Source organism: Canis lupus, chromosome 4, assembly GCF_048164855.1.
Source record: "Canis lupus baileyi chromosome 4, mCanLup2.hap1, whole genome shotgun sequence".
NCBI classification, from domain to species: domain Eukaryota; kingdom Metazoa; phylum Chordata; class Mammalia; order Carnivora; family Canidae; genus Canis; species Canis lupus.
In genome coordinates, this window is record NC_132841.1 from 4,786,793 (window position 1) to 4,803,607 (window position 16,815).

The 16,815-nt window shown below is 45.9% G+C and overlaps 1 protein-coding gene across 2 annotated transcripts in view; it reads right to left on the reverse strand.

Moving 5' to 3' along the window:
• GPR137B (G protein-coupled receptor 137B) overlaps positions 1 to 16,815 on the reverse strand; it is a 45,399-nt gene that overhangs the window by 14,293 nt on the left and 14,291 nt on the right. For both annotated transcript variants that reach the window (XR_012029273.1, XM_072822959.1), the window contains exons 2-5: positions 11,350 to 11,399; positions 5,971 to 6,193; positions 3,769 to 3,918; positions 1,610 to 1,738 (exon numbers count right to left, since the gene is read on the reverse strand). Coding sequence is in view for 1 of the 2 variants with exons in the window: in XM_072822959.1 (XP_072679060.1) it covers positions 1,610 to 1,738; positions 3,769 to 3,918; positions 5,971 to 6,193; positions 11,350 to 11,399 (552 nt within the window). In the remaining variant the exon portion in view is untranslated. The remainder of the gene's footprint in view (positions 1 to 1,609; positions 1,739 to 3,768; positions 3,919 to 5,970; positions 6,194 to 11,349; positions 11,400 to 16,815) is intronic.

The window sequence follows — 16,815 nt, forward strand, 5'->3', positions numbered from 1 at the left end:
TGTATTCAAGCACAATAACCGAGTAATCCATCTGCACGGAGTGTGTCAGGGATGCCATGTTTCCCCAGATAATGAGATCCAAGAGTACACATTAGACATTATTCTGTACTCATTTAGTAAAATAGTACTTTCAACACTATTGCATTAGCCTTTCTCTGGTTAAATTCGGAAATCTCTCTCCCTCAGACTGCCTTGGGTCCGAAGGCCCTGAAACTCAAGCTGATGAAAAGGTACAGTGGAGCCTGGGGAAAGCCCCCTAGAGCCCAGGGCTCACTATACCACAGTCAAGCAAGGTACCCAGAAAACTCCAGGGAAGGAAGGAAAACCAGGCAACTGGACTCATGGCCTAGAATCCACTGCCTACCTGTCCCGTTTCTTAGCCAGCACACCAGAAGTGTTTAGGATCTGACTTTACAGACGCCACCAGCCGTTCCCAAAGTAAGCAAAGGTCAGATGAAATGCAGTCCCACGGTCCTGCAGCTAAAGATAATGGAAGGGGAGGAAACAGATCTCGAGGTCTAGAAAATGCTGCCCACCACCTTCTCTGCAAGGGCTCCAGTCAGGCTGTGCTGCTCCACCTGCCCCAGGCCAGGCTCGGTTTTTTGTTTTTTGTTTTTTTCCCCCCGTTTCTGGCTCATCAGTGACTATCCAGAAATGATTAAGAAAAAACAAACAAACAAACAAGGTAGGGGCACCTGGGTGGCTCAGTTGGTTAAATGGCCAACTCTTGCTTTCAGCTCAGGTCATGATCTCAGGGTCATGAGTTCGAGCCCCGAGTTCAGCTCCACACTCAGTGAGGAATCTGTCTGAGATTCTCTCTCCTTCTGCCTCTCCCTGCTGCTAGCATTCTCTCTCTCAAATAAATAAATCTTTTTTTTTTTAAAGGAAAGAAAAAGAAACAGGATAAAACACAACAGGTTAGTTATTGTATCTGTGCTTTCTTTACCACCCACCCACACTCGGCTCACATTGGCCAAAAACCATTCACTACACTACTTTTGCTGTGGGTTTCCTAGATCAGTGACTCAAAATTCTACCACTTGTTAGTGTAGCTGGAATAATTTAGGGAGCAAAAGCTCCCAGGAGTTTCCTCATACTCATAGGTTGTATATTTTCTGTCCTGTTCTTATAAAGACATTTATACAAACCTGGCTGAGCAGAAACAGGACTGACCCAGGGGAGCAGGAGTAGCATCCCTCAACGATGTTTTCATTTCTACATCACCAAGTTCCCAACTCACCGTCCAGCATCACATGGGGGTGAACAACTCAAGCACCATTTTCTATTTCCCTTTGCTAAAATAAAAGCTCATATATTTAGTTCACCTCAAGCCAAACCTCAGATACTGGTAAGACTGCTGTTGCATTAGGAAAAATAATTAATCACTATCTCCAAGCCTTGAGATGCAAATTTCATTTCTTCTGTAAAAGCTGAAAAACACATTTCCCTCAAAAAGAATTAAGGGAAAAGACCATCTCAAACAGACCAGGGAACACATCACAGCAGGATGGAAGGGGCACGCTACTGAAACCTAAGAACAAAACCCACTTGCATGTTTCATGATTAGAAGCAGGTGATATTTTCCACAAATATAAGACAGTTTACTTACAAGGTCCTTTGCAGGGGTCCTAACTCGGAAGAAGTAAACGACCAAGGTGGTAGGTAAGAGCTCCCACACAAATAGGACCACGCCAAACACCACATAGCCAGCATCGCCCAGCTCATTCTTCAGATCCGCCTGTCGAGAAGCGAGGGAAGGGCATGGAGTCACCACACAGGGGGTGGAGGAAAGAAGCTGGATTTGCTCCGTCCTAACATGAACAGAGACTAATTCTAATACAGTATAATTCGTTTCCCCTACAACATGCATGTTGAAACCAGGTGGTACTAGTGGTCAGGACCTCCGGTTGAGAGTTAGCCCAAACACACAGCAAAGATAATTATCTTTAAAACAGTCAAAGACAGAAACTGCCCACCTCTGATGTTTTATGACTTTACCCTCCAAAATCTTCCTTATATCCAAGTTAAATCTCTTGAATTTAAATTGATTTTCTTCCTTTCAGACAAACGAATAAGGAGATGCTAGGTCACCCCCTCCAAATTTTTGAGAGCAGCATTTAACTGTGACCTTCTGTCTCACCTTTGGGATAAACATATCAATTTTAAACTTCTCTTCATATTAACCATATCCTGTTCTTTACCCGTTAGAGCTTATTACAGGCTAGCTTGTCTGGAAAAGGTCCAGGATGTGTGTCTGGACCAGTGAGATGGCCAAATGGGCCCCCCCATAGTCTGTCCACCCTGCTGCAGGACAGGGTGGGCGAGTGAGGAGCGTGCACAGTTGCATCTGGGCAACTCTCCCACAAAGGCCAGCATTTCCAACCAAGTACACCAAATCCAAGCCATGAAGGGCCCATCACCTAAACCGAATCCTACTGCATCGTGTTTGAAGTACAGTAGCCAAAGCTGACCAGGCTGCCATAGGAAGCTGTCTCTCCAGCCCTGCACATCGTGTTCCATCTCTAACTCATCTCAGTAGTACACTACTCTTCCTTCTACATAATAACATGCCCCTCATGACTATCTGTTAGGTTTGGTCCTAGATTATTTTGGTTGTAATAACAGATCTAGATCCTCATAAATAAGTACTCCCCTAAAGACAATAGAATTTTTAAAACTGTTCTATTTTAAGTTTGTTATCATTATAAGCCCTCAACTGAAAAAAAAACCTGAAATCCTTATTTTGTTAAAACTTAATCTCTACTGTGTAATGGGTGTGGAGTTTCAGTTTGGGAAGATGAACAGGTTCTGGAACAGTGGTGATGGTTGCCCATTGAGGGGAACATGCTGAACACCAGTGAATTGTATACCCGAAAGTAGTTACGACAGTAAGTTTTAGGAATATTTTACTACAATTAAATCCTTTTGTGTCTTATGAATAAGTCTCTATTGTTTATAAATTTTTATATCTTTGCTTTTCTCAAAATAAGCCACACCTTCAAGCAATGTATCGCCCCAATTTTTCCCATCCTGTACATGTGGGATCGGTCTGGGTGGTGGTGGTTGGCTTAATCCTTCCTAATTCTGATAATTTCCTCTTCTGAATTTCACCTTAACCTCATATGTTTATTGGCATCATTCAATGTCTTCTTCTGGAGTCTTAACCTGGTCCAGGGTTTGAGCACTGTTGGGATTTTAGAAGTGCATTTGTATATAACTGAACACGTCACTACCTTTGTTCATTGCTTTATAATTTATAATTCATGAATTTCTAGAATATTTTAAATGGGAGAGAATATTATAGGGAGACCTCGGGTAAAATGAACTTTTACCAACACCTTCAAATTCCAAGTCATTTCTGTCTAGATTTCCTCAAATGCTGTTGATTTACATGCTCCATTAAAAAAAAGTCATAATTTCACATATTTTCTGAAACCTATGATCTATTTTACCTTGGCAAACTTCACCCTTTAATAAAACCATCTTACATTTATATGGAAGTACTTAAAAGCTCCAGAAATTAGAAATGTGTGTGTGTGTGTGTGTGCCTGTGTGCATGTGTGCACACATATGGGCTAGTTTTCTCAGAAGACGTGAGCTGGCACCAGGTAGGTAGTACGATCACATTTTACAGATGAGGATGCAGGTACCACACAGGTCATCCAGCAATTTAGCAGCAGAAGCAAGGAGCTTATACCTCTCTGCCACATGGGATCCTGTGAAGCAAAGAGTCGCCATTCAGGTGACACCTCACTGGCACCCACTGACCTGATCTGATACATTGTACCAGTCATAATCGAAGGAATGGACATTCTTGCTCTGAGAAAATGACAGGATGAACAGGTTGTAGCAGGCTCGGGAGGTATAAAGCAGGATGACGGTCACACCAATGGCAGTCACTTGACACACAGAGGAGCCCTGGAAAAGACAGAGCCACGAGGGTTGCACCCATTCCAGGCCCAAGACACCAGCCTCCTCCCAGAACCCAGCCTGTGTTCAGACCTAGTAAACCCTTCGATCTCAGAGGCACACGCTGCAGTGTCCACTGGCCTCTGCCAATACCTTCTACCCTCAGACGTGAAACCCACAGCCCCTTCTAAAATTTCAAATTTTCCTCAATAGATGCTTCAAAATCTGGGAGTTGATTTGGAGATGCTTTAAAATATGGGTCATTGGCCTAAAGCCTAGGTTTCTAAGAATGAGGAAGTCAGATGGCTTATGCTGTTCAATTTCCAAGATGACCTCCTGACTTATGAGCCCACTGCCCAGTCCTCGGCCCAGGGACAACCCATCTCAACAGGATGGTGGCTGGGAGAGCGATGTCCCACTGATGGCGGCTCTGGCTGGGGGGCGTGGGTGGAGGTGGGGAGGAGTTCTTCCTCAAATTCCAGAAAATTCTGGGCTGGAAACACTGGAATCCCAGTATCACTCCAGACTTGGAATTACACGGAAATTGGTGATCTGTCCCCCAATTGATGAAGCTAACAATTTACAGTCAGTTAAAGGGCCCCTACCTACAAATATGCTGGTAATGTAACCAAAAAATGGAAACTGATTTTTGAGATTTGCATTCGGAAGTCACTAATTAAGATATTTCATTTTGCTAGTAGAAGTTTATTAGCTTGTTTGCCACAGGGGTGATCTAAATGGTAATTTGACAATCTGGAATGTAACCCTTCCAATATAAAAACCACAATTCTGTTTGTGAAAGCCTTGGCTAGCCCTTACGCGGGAGACAATATAAACAACAAAGTCGAGGCAAAATCAAGTCTCACATCTGTCCAGACTGATGCCTGAGAAAACTGCCCCTGCTGTACCCAAGTCTCCGGGGACCCTGCCAGAGGTCAGCCAGATCCCAGAGGCCTGCAGAGGGCTCTGTGTTCCTGAAGTCAGAGGCCCAGATTTTAGCCAACTGGTCAGTCCTGAAGACATGATATTGTGGGAGACAGAGCAACCTCAGTGTCTTCAGATGAAGACTGATGACAGCCAGGTGGGCGGCACGGCAAAGAAGGCAGGCCCAGGCGAGGGGGTCTGCCGCAGGACCCAGTCCCCGTAGGCTGGAAGCCGCGGAGCTACAGGACCAGCGCAATCCCTGCACCCGTGAGAGCCCCGAGGTCCCCAGAGGTGAAGGGCCAGGGGCAGGTCCGCTCCCAGCCTCCACATGTCACCACGCTCCTCAGGGAAGGGAGACTGGGATCAGGCTGAGCAGAGGCACCTGGGCACCACAGCCCCAGGGCGCGTCCCTGCCCCGCTCCAGAACCCTGGGGAGAGGAGGGAGAAAGCGCAGATTCCAGGGCGTGCAGCACGGCAGCAAGCCACGCTTCCCCTCCATCACGTCTGCCTCTGTCTCTGGCCGATCAGCACAAGAGGGACCTGGTCCCCGACTCCCAGGGGCAGTGTCCACACTGGAGCGTGTGCTACCATGGGCGCGTCAGTCAGTGTCGGGGTGAGCCTGGGGCCAGACCACTGAGTCCCACACCTGGCTCCCCGTCAACAGGCCGCGTAGGGCAACCAGGGCAAGCTGCTGAGCCCTGCCTCGGTCTCCCGGGCTGTGAAGTGGGGCTGATACCTATTCCCAGAGACCTGTGAGGACTCCGTCAGCTTATGCGTGTAGAACGCCAATCTCATAAAAGTGCCTGGAACACAGGGGACACTAGGTGTGTGATTCTACTAATGTCATCAGCACAAGCAATCCCCAGACTCCTTTGAAACGTTGGTTAAACAGTGTATCTATAACCCAGAGATTTGCATCTCTGCCAGTAATTCTGCACACTCCAGTACGCTCCGAGTCACCTCGAATGGAACTGCTCTCGCATACCAAGTTCAACGAGCTCGCAGCTCTGCGTTCGGACAACCACAGGATGGCTAATCATTGGTGGGAGGTCGGGTGTGAAAGGTATTTGCTGAGCTCTGCTGGCCACCAGGGAACGACTTTTAGAGTAGTGAAGGGATCTCGACCCCATTTCCTACCTTTGACTCCAAGTAAATGTTGGCTAAGGACATCTTGGAGATTTTGTAGAGGCAGATGGAGAGAGAGACGGCACACAGCACAAAGAGTGTGTCATTAATGGCCACACGCACGGAGACAATGGCCTTCCTCTCCCAATTTCCTGTCTTCACCAGCACTGCACAGGTTAAATTCACCAACAGGAAAACGAGGCTGATGAAGAGTGAGGCCAGGTAGAGGGGTAACCTGGAAAGGACCAGAGGGAAATGTCAGGCACTGTGCCCTATCTGCCGGCTGCGTGTTCTGGATCAATCTAGAAGCAAAATGCGGTCTTTTTTGTTTAAGTGCCAAAGTTAACAAACACCTAAGAGGCCAGATTTGGGAGGCAGCTGGTCCTGGATTCAAATCACAGACCGGCTACACGAGGTGTCCTGAGGAAGGCACCCTCTGAGCCTCGCTGTTCCTGTGTCTGGGAGGTTTGTGCAGATCGGTCACAGCACCTGCCCAAGGCTGGACGGATGCATTTTCTACGTGTAGGTTCTTGGAGCCACAATTTCCTCAGTGCCTGGTGTGAGGTCCACAGCGAGACTTCTCAAATTTGCTAAAACCAAAGTCGGCAGCTTCCCACTTCTCTTCAGGACCGTCCGTACTGTTCGCTTCCTTCAATAAAAATGCAAATAGGGAACAGACTCGCTTGGCTCAGAAACAGACTGGGTCTAAGTTGAGTGTGTGAATCCAGAAGATGAAAACTCGCAATGGAAAGCAATTCTGAAGCCACAGAGTGTCTTCAAAAGCTGTAACAGACCAGGACACAGAATCCCGGATGACAGTCCCGACTCTGGACATCGTGCCACTGACAGGACCCATGGAGGGGGGCAGAGGGAGAGGAATGGGAGAGGGCGCAGAGAGAGAAGGAGAACGTGTAAGTGAAGGGTGAGGAAGCCTAGAAGTCAACACCCACCACGGGGCACCCATGACAGCTGGTACGATGTGGCTCCCTGGCTCCCCTGCCATCTTGCATTTTCACACAATAGCAATCGAGCCTCCATCGCACCCTCTTTCCTTCCCCCATCTGCCCAGCGTGACCCAGAGACACACGGAGCCAAGACATCAGGCCAGTCTCTCAGCCACTCTGGGCTGCATGTCCTTTCTATAAAAGAGAGATGACTCCCGTTCTGCCTCAAAGAGCTCTGTGAGAATCCAGTGGGTCCTGTGCCTTCCTATCTTGTTACTCCTCTGTCCTCACCCCCAGGGAGACTTCCCTTTTGTCAACAGCAACTTCTAGAAGGTTTTCGCCTCATCCTGTCATTCCTTCCTCCACAGGTACTCCTCTGCTGACCCCACATTCCCCCAGGCCCCCATGACCTACTCCCAAACTCAGAGATGTCCACTCTTGACCACCATCTTTCCCCACCTTCCTAGAGCTCCCTACACTGGCCTCATGTTCCTCCCTCTAAGCCTGCCCCAGAATAGCCCCTGGTTCCTTTTCCTCAAAGTGATAACATCCTTGGCTCTCTCCTTTACCCCCTGGTTCCTGGGAAATGCATTCACTCTAACAGCTTACATTAGTCTCTCTAAGACTAAGTTCATGAAGCGCATTTAGAGCCACTGGCCCATCCTCCATCCAGACTCACGTTCCAAACAGCCTGCCCCTGAGGCCCTGTCACCTCAAACCATGCCCATGCCTAACTCCCAGTGTTCCTCCCCCATCATTCCTCTCAGTTTTCCTATTTCTGTGAAAGGCCTCACAACTTTTTTTGAAGATTCCTAAACTGTAAAGTTCTTCTTTGACCACACCCCCAATTTAATCAGTTGTCAAGCTCAACAGATTCTTGATTTCTGCTCCCCTAACTATGGGCCCACTTTCCCATCCTCACCAACCACACAACCCCATGCTTCTGCCAGAACCAATGTGATGGTGTCCAGATTGACCCCCACCCTTCGCCCCACCCTTGCACCCTCCAATCCCCTGTACTTCCAATCACTCTGTGGAGCCAGGCCAATCAATAGGCACTCCACATGCAAATTAAGCTAGTCTGTATGCTGGCCTGATGCTCATCCAGGTGTCCCCACCTCCCCGTCTTTTCACAAGATGATCTTTCTGCCTAAAACTTCCCTGTCCTACAATTTCTATCCAATCCTGCTCTGCGAGCCTCTAGGACCATATGCTAAACAGAATTCAGCCTAGTATTATCTTTTATTTTTCTTAAGATTTTATTTATTTGAAAGAGAGAGAGTGCGTGTGTACATGAGCAGGGGGATGGGCAGAGGGAGCCCGACTAGGGGCTCAATCGTAGGACACTGGGATCATGACCTGAGCTGAGCTGGCTGGTATTACCTTAAAGAAATACACTGTGTTGTGAGACTTGGTCAAAGTATCCGCAACAAACCACATAGTCAAAGTACTCGCCCAACATTAAGGTCAAAGTCAGAAAGCAAAATCATAAATGTGGCAAAACAACTCCATCCTGGGAAATGTATATGAAAACCTACAACGGAAACCGTGTTTCCTTCAAATTGGAGGGGCTTTCTGTGGGGAAGGAGAGGGGAGTCCACTAAATTCGGTTTCTTTCTTTCCACATGTCTGTATTTACAAACTTCCAATCTTCTATTTTATAATTTTTTTTCTAATGAGCTTATATAACTTTTAGAGTGGAAAAAAATACCTTGCAAAATTCAACATTTCCCCCTGGGCCTGCAGTTCTGGAAGAAAGGGAGAGATCTGGAGGTGTGGAGAGAGCACGGGGTGGGGGGCACAACAGATATAATCACAAGGGTGTGTTTCCATGGCAACACTGTTTTGCGCCCTGCCCCAGAATTACTTCTTCTCAACTCAAGCCACAGAGTCAAGATAAATAGTCTATCACGAGATAAAAAAGACCAAAGGAAAAGGAAAGCAGCAGGACCCTGCATCTGGGAAGATGACTTTGCTTGTGAGCACAGAGGGATGGGCGCCTAGCTGGGCTGCAAGCTCAGAGATGAGTCTCTAAAGGCAGCTGCCCACGTGGGTCTGGGACATAGGTGCCTGGCTTGAGGGCTGCCAGCTAATTCAGCGCGAAACAACTCTGCTACCTCCTACAGTGAGGGGGTAGTATTGATAGCCTGTAAAGCATTGTTTAAATGTCTCTTCTGAGATCTTAGATTCCTTACAGAATGGGAAAGGCAAAGCCCGGTTCCTTAGGTTTTTCACTTACCCAAAAACTCAAAGATGGAGGGAAACAGTTAAAAAGGCTTAAAATCAAAGTATTCTTAGGCACCCCCATGTCTGGCGTTCACACTTCCCAAGCCAAAGATTGAAAAATAGAGGCCAAGAAAGAGGAAAACTGAATCACATGGGCACCAACTCCAGCAAAGCTGAGAGCTAGCTGACGTGTCAGGGAGAGAGAGGACTTCAGTGAAAAATGAAGTGGTTCTTGGTTGTGCTGAATGTAAATCATCTTCAAAAACACTGAGTGGCTACAGGAGTAGCTTCTAGTAGTGAGAAGTTTTAACCAGTTCTAAACTAGTGGCTGGTGTTTCATTTCAAATGAGTTGTGGTTCAATTAGGAAAACCAATCTATTCAAAAGCCAACATATCAAAGCATCCCAAGGGATAAATCATGGCCTGAAATATCTGCAGTGGCATCTGGCTTCGGAGAAGTGGGGAGCTGAACAGAGAATACAGAAGATGTGCCTAAATACGAATAACTCTGAGGATTTCTTTTTTATTACGTCAGAGTTAACAGGCTTCTCCCATTGAAACTTCACTCTCCTGGCTTCAAGAAACTCTTGTATCTTCTCCACCCCGAATATCTCATCCAACTGAACTTCTCCTGGTTTTCTGCCTTCATATCTCCAAATCTGCTCCCATAAAAAGCAGCCTATCCTGCTGTCTGCACTTTAGTTCAATGATCAAGTACTGACCCCCCCCTCCCCCCCCCCACACACTCTCATCTAATAGACTCCATCCCTCAAGGACTCAGAGGTTGGAAACTTTTGGAACAGCCTTCCTTTCTAACCAATGCTTTCATATTTCATTTCTAGAAGGTATCTCATTACCCCTGCCTCAACCAACCACTCTCAAAATAAGACTACTCCATGATTCAATCAAAATATTCTTCCTCCTCCTCAGTCTTCACCCATTCTTGGCTCCTCAGTCCCCCTGGTTGATCTACATTTCTAGTCAAGAGGATGGAGGCAGAGATTATGGGAGCAGAGGAAAAGCCAGATAAGGGAGGGGATCACGCACTTGGAGCTGCTCCTTTAAGCAGTTCTCTTTAGGACCAACATTTTTTCTTGGTGGACCCTGAAGTCCCAATTGAGTAGTCTGGTAGAAATATATACCAAAAAGTAGTGAGCAAAGACATCAAGATCTGGTAAAAACAAAACAAAACAAAAAAAACAAACATGGCACCATGAGTCTTATGACTCGTCTCTTGGCCAGAGAACTGTCATACTACTTTCTGAATTTGTTTCCTTGGATATAAAATGGAGATTAAAATGTACATTTTCATGATCTTAAAAGTTCTTATCACAAGAAACAACAATTTTTGTAACTGTGTATGGTAAGGGATGTTAACTAGAGTTTCTGAGGTGATCATTTTGCAATACACACGAGTATCAAATCATTCTGTGGGATACCTGAAACTAATATAATCTATATTAGATTATATGACTTATATATCAATTACATCTCAATAAAAATACACTTTCAAAATTTTAAATAAGAAGTACTTATAAATTTAAAATTATATATTTAAATAAAATATAATATGCATACATTTTTACATATTTTTTAAGTAACAAAAGAATTAAACTTTCATTTTGATTCAAGAAGATAAATGGCCAAAATCGCCTTTCCAGAAATGTCTGCCCATGGCAGTGGAGCTCTCCTGGGCAAGGGACACCAGAACACTGTGCACCTGCCTCATGTCTGCTAACTGCCTTGTCTCCCTTCTGACCCTTGGCCCTCTGACCAGGTCTGAGCATTCTTCAAGCTGCTGGTTCTTTGCTATTGGGAGTGCTGGGGTCACAGACCTCTCCAAAAATTTGGGGAAATCTACGAACCCTCTTCATAGGAAAAACATGCATATCTACCTCTTCATATACCTTGGCATGTGATTTAAGGCATTCTCTTCCATATTATGAGCCTCTCTTTTTAGCCCAGCACTGACTGACTTCTTCCATAAAATTCCTGTGACTCTCACAGAACACAGCAGCCCAAGGCGGAGACCGCCCGTGCTCCCGAACATCCGCTACTCTGCCTGATGCTGTGAGTTTCTGTGTTGTTTAGGGCATCTTTACAGAGTGTTTGCTTCTTGCAGACACAGACTATATTTCTCCCTCAGGGTGCATAACTGAGTCCTAAATAGTCAGAAATATATTTGCTGAATGAAGATGGAAATCCCCCTCAGGGTACTTACCGGTATTTGAGTAATTCTGGAGAATATTTTGACTTGGCTTTGAAAATCACCTGAAATGACAGAACAACATGGTGGGTTGGAGATACGGTAAACAGACCCCAGCAAACCAGTGACATCACTTGGAACTCTTCTTTCCCTTTCTACCCAGCTTCCAGGGCAATTTCTGAAACTGAAATGGTTGCTTTGTTACAATGTTTATTAAGCTAAAGATTTTTTTAAAACCATCCACACAATTTCAAAAGATATTTTTTAAATGATGAAAATGGTTAAAAAAGGGAGGGGGGAGCGGGGAGTAAAAGTATTACTGGTCTGCTACTGCCAAATATTTCTCTTATAAGATTCCTATTTGAATTCATATTTCCCATAGAGATAAACCGTCCACTCTCACCCTTTATTAGAATTTTCACAGGCACCAAACTCATGTTGTTTGAATGTAAATGTCCACCTACCCAGGCCTCAAATTTTGAGCATGCTTTCAATGTCTCAGGGCCATAGAAGTATCAAACGACCATTATCTATAGGAGAAATGTTGTGTGTTGGGATTTCTCTATATCTTTTGTGTCCTGCACAATTGCTAATGTGTCCACCCAGGGTGCAGGGTCCGGCCTGGCAAAGGCTCTCAGAAGGTAAGGAGGAGACAGAAGAGGAAGAGGAGGAAGAAAAGGAGGAGGAGAGAGAGGAGGAGGAGAGAGAGGAGGAGACGGAGAGAGAAGAGGAGGTGAGAGAAGAAGAGGTAAGAGAAGGCAAGGAGGAGAGAGAAGAAGAGGTCAGAGAAGGCACATGGCAATTCATGCTCCAGCTCCAGCTATGACATGGCCGCTGTCCCCTGTGTGTGTATGGGGGCTTCTGAGGCAAGCGCAGGTGGACCACAAAAAATTAAAAACAGAACTACTCAACAATCCAGTAATTGCACTATTGATTATTTACCAAAATAACACAAAAACACTAATTTGAAGGGATATGTGCCCCACTGTGTTTATAGCAGCATTATCTACAATAGCCAAACCACGGAGGCAGCCCAAGTGGCCACTGATAGATGGATAAAGAAGATGTGGTATATACACCATGGAATATTACTCAGCCATGAAAAAGAATGAGATCTTGCCATTTGTGACAACATAGATGGACCTACAGAGTATAATGCTGAGTGAAATCAGCCAGAGAAAGACAAATACCATGTGATTTCACATAGATGTGGAATCTGAAAATAACAAAACAAACAAAACAAATAAGCAGACCCTTAAATTCAGGGAACTGATGGTGGCCAGAGAAGAGGTGGGTGCGGGGATGGGAAAAATAGGTGAAGGGGATTAAGAGGTATGAGCTCCCTGTTTTAAAATAAGTTAGTGACAGAGATGAAATGTACAGCATAGGGAAGATAGTCAATATTGAAATAACATTGTATGGTGACAGACGGTGTCCACACTCATCATGGTGAGCACTGAGTAATACGTAGACTTGTCCAATCACTATGTTGTACACCTGAAACTAATATAACATTGTGTGTCCACTGTACTTCAATTAAAAGGAAAAAAAAAAAGAATCACACAGGAAGCTTGCAAAGATGCAAACCCCACCACCTTCGGAGAGGCCAACCCTGTGGGTGTTGGGAGGGGCCCAGGGAGAGGCCAACCCTGTGGGTCTTAGGAGGGGTCCAGAGAGAGGCCCTCCATGTTTATAAGTTCCCCAGCCCAAGTGATTCTGATTCAGCTAGTCCAAGGACCACCTCTTGAGAAATACTGCTACTCTTGAATAGTTCTGCAATCATTAATTTAAAACACGATTACAATAGTGAGACGACATAGTCAGGCCATGGTGCAAAGAACAAAGATTAGGGCATGATCAAGGTCCACGGGCAGCCCCCCAGACACACACATCCCTGCCCTCTCTCCAATCTCCAGTACCATGCCGCCAATGGAACAGACTCTGTATCTGGGGGAGGGGGAAGCACAATGTTCCCACAGACTTTACAGTAAGCAAATCTACCAATACCGCCCCCACCCCCATCTTTAAAACACGTTTTCAGAGCTTCACAGGCAAGCATTCTAAACTTATAAGCGATTTTGTTTCTTTTTTTTTTAAGATTTTATTTGTTTATTCATGAGAGACACAGAGAGAGACAGAGACAGAGAGAGAGAAGCAGAGACACAGGCAGAGGGAGAAGCAGGCTCCATGTGGGAGCCCCACGTGGGACTCGATCCCGGGTCTCCAGGATCAGGCCCTGGGCCGATGGCAGGTGCTAAACCACTGAGCCACCCAGGGATCCCCGTGATTTTGTTTCTGACATGAGTTTTGTATCTGTCCTAAATCATTTTTGGAAGGAGGTAGGAAGTAGGGGTTTACATCACAAATAAAATATCTGCTAATAACACAAGTAGGTGACACAAAGGCACTGCCCTGATTCTAAAGGGGTCCTGAGTCCAGCATTATCTGACAAGGCTCCCCTGGGATTTTTGCAAATCACATCAGCTTTGGTGTTTCTCTGCAGCCCATAAGGAGAAATGTTACAAAACAACCTCTCTTACAAATAAGGAACAGATTAATACAGGACTCCAAAGTTTTGCTACAAAATTTGGCTGATTCATGCAACATATAACGATGGTCTCAGGAAAATGCTCCTTAAATAGTACTTGGATATCTCGCTTTTAATAATTATTATTTTAATAATATTTAATAATTCTGAATTAATTAAAAATTCACAGATATCAAAATGCAGAGAAGAAACTACAGTATTTTTTTAAGGTGCTTGACCTTGTCGGTACGCAAGTATTTTTAATATTGTGCCACACTTAGTGGGGCTTGGTCAGTGGCAGGTTTCAGGTCAAGTGACTCAGTTCACTCATACACACCAGGTTTATCCCAGTGCTCGTAGACACAGCCCGAGAGCACTCCATTTGATAGCATCCCCCAGATGGCACACAACTAAATGGTTGTATCCTGTGGGCTCAGCTCTGTGTAAAGTGCTGCCAGAACTGAAAGAAAAATATGAGCAGTCCTGCCTTCAATGGGCCTATAGCTGGAGAGGAGAGGCCCAGAGGGGACAAGATGGGATGCAGACCAAAAAGGCTCCAGCCACAGCGTGCCCAAGCTCAGGAGCAGACATGCAAGCTCCACATGGGCACCTCCTCATGGTGGGCACCTTGGCTTCCTCTGCTCCCTGGCCCAGCACTGCCCCCTCTGGCACTTACAGCTCCTGCTGGTCTTCAGATGGCAGGAAGGAGGAGTTTGGGTGGATCGGCATCAAGGTCATGGCAAATCAGGCTCTCTGCTGGCTCCCACCATCAGCCAGCACTGGGTCTTCGGGCTGGAATGTGCAGAATGAAATACCCAGCCAAGAGCTGAGCAAGGAGAGAAACACAGCCCACCTACTCACCTTCTTTATAGACCGAACAAGAGACACATCCTGACTTCCCACAGGGCCTTGGCCTCTCTAGCTCTATCTGCCCACGCTCTACTGGGAGTGCGCTGAACAGAGTCAGGTGTGGGAGGACAGCCTCCAAGGCCAGCCTGGACCCAGAACCCTCTTCCTGGGACATGGTGAAGGATGGGGTTCCCAGCCATGACCGCCAAGTATTTGGTCTAGTTATTCAAGCCTTATAAGCAATCGCATACTTTGCCCCTACAGTTCCACTTCTACAAATTTATTCCAAGGCAAGGCTTCTCAAGGTGTTCTACAGAATTGAAACTAATAAATGTTACCAGAAATAAGTGTCATGTGATCAAGCAAATTTAGAAGCTGCAAGGCTAAATGGTTTTTCCCTGCAGGAATTTCCTAGTCTACAAAAGACTAATACGTGCTGTAAATCTTCAAGCAAAACATACAGCATGTGCAATTTCCCAAACTTATCTGGCTGCTTATGGTCTTCTGAGTGTTCTGGGGAACACAGTTTCGGAAATGCTGCCCTACATACTAAGCATGAGTGGACACTGTTCACCACAGTAATTACAACACAACAAACAAGAAGTGAGGTCACTTTAAAACAGGGACAGGGACTTAAACAGGAACACCAGCCAGGCAGCACACCAAGCCTGAGGAACCCAGGGGTGAGGTGTCCCACACCAAGAGGGCCCCGGGGCCCCACCCATAGAATTCAGACACCCCACCCCACCCCATCCCCCAGCCTGGAGGGAAAAGGCATCACCAGGGAAAGGCAAAATCTGATGGTAAGTAAATCACTGGATCCTCTTAAACTAAAAGCCAAGGTGATAACCACATCAAAATATCAAAATATAAGCCTTGACCATGGTTTGCAAAAACTTGATCCACTGCTGAAAATTTGTGACAAATCTAGGTCTTAAATGCAATTGGATCTATTCAAGCTGTGCTGAGAAAATCTTCCTCTGGCACACAGATGTTCCCAGAGAGTTTACAGTAAGCAAATCTACCAACACCCCCTACCCCCCGCCTTTAAAACACGTTTTCAGATCTTCACAGGCAAGCATTCTGAACTTACAAGCGACCAAGGAACTTACAGATTCAAGTTCCTTGAAGTTGTATTTAGGGGCACCTGGGTGGCTCAGTTGGTTAAGTGTCTGCCTTCAGCTCAGGTCAGGATCCCGGGGTCCTGGGATCGATCCCCACATCGGACTCCCTGCTTCTCCCTCTGCCACTCCCCCTGCTTGTGCTCTCTCTGTGTCAAATAAATAAATAAAATCTTTAAAAAAAGAAAAAAAGTTGTGTTTAAATTCTTGGCATTTTAAACTGCAATATATACATTCTGTCATTGTATACACCCATACCCGCACGCACACAAATACACACACACATGCACGTGTGCACAGACATGTATAAGTATATACATATGTATATATTTTTTACAATTTTTGTCTCCTTTAATTAAAGTGTATAAACAACTGGATCATGTTTCCAGCAAAATAAATCCACCCCCTCCCAAATCTGTGCTTCAAGAGACGTCATTAAAGGTTGATTAGTGCTCAGAACTGGAGCTAAATGTCCTGGGTAGCCCCTGCTTTCTGGCCTGCCGGAGATCCCTTATCTGGCTGTCCATCTCCTACAGTCTGCACTGGCTCCCACTGACCTCAGCAGGAACTCAGCTGGGAGGAGGAGACCTCTCCTGAGGGGGAGGCAGACAAAGAGTGATTACCCTTTCCTATTCTACAGGGCTCCTGACAGCATGGGCCTGCCTCCTCGGTACAAAGCCAGACCTGTAAAATCAGAGACCGTGTGAATAGCTAAGGAAAATCTGAGGCCAGACAAAAATTCATATCATTCCTACGTTCACAATGAAGATGTTCACACAGGCCAACAATTTGGTGCGCTGAATCTGGACTCGGGAACTATAAAAATGGGAAAAGCTGGTCTCTGACCTTAAGACACAACCAGACACAGACATGCCAGCGGCATGAGGAGAGCAGAGGTGTGGAGAGGTGTGAGGTGATCGGAGGAGGTGTGCGTAGGTGTGGGGAGATGCGGACAGGTGTGAGGGGGTATCGATGGGTATTAGG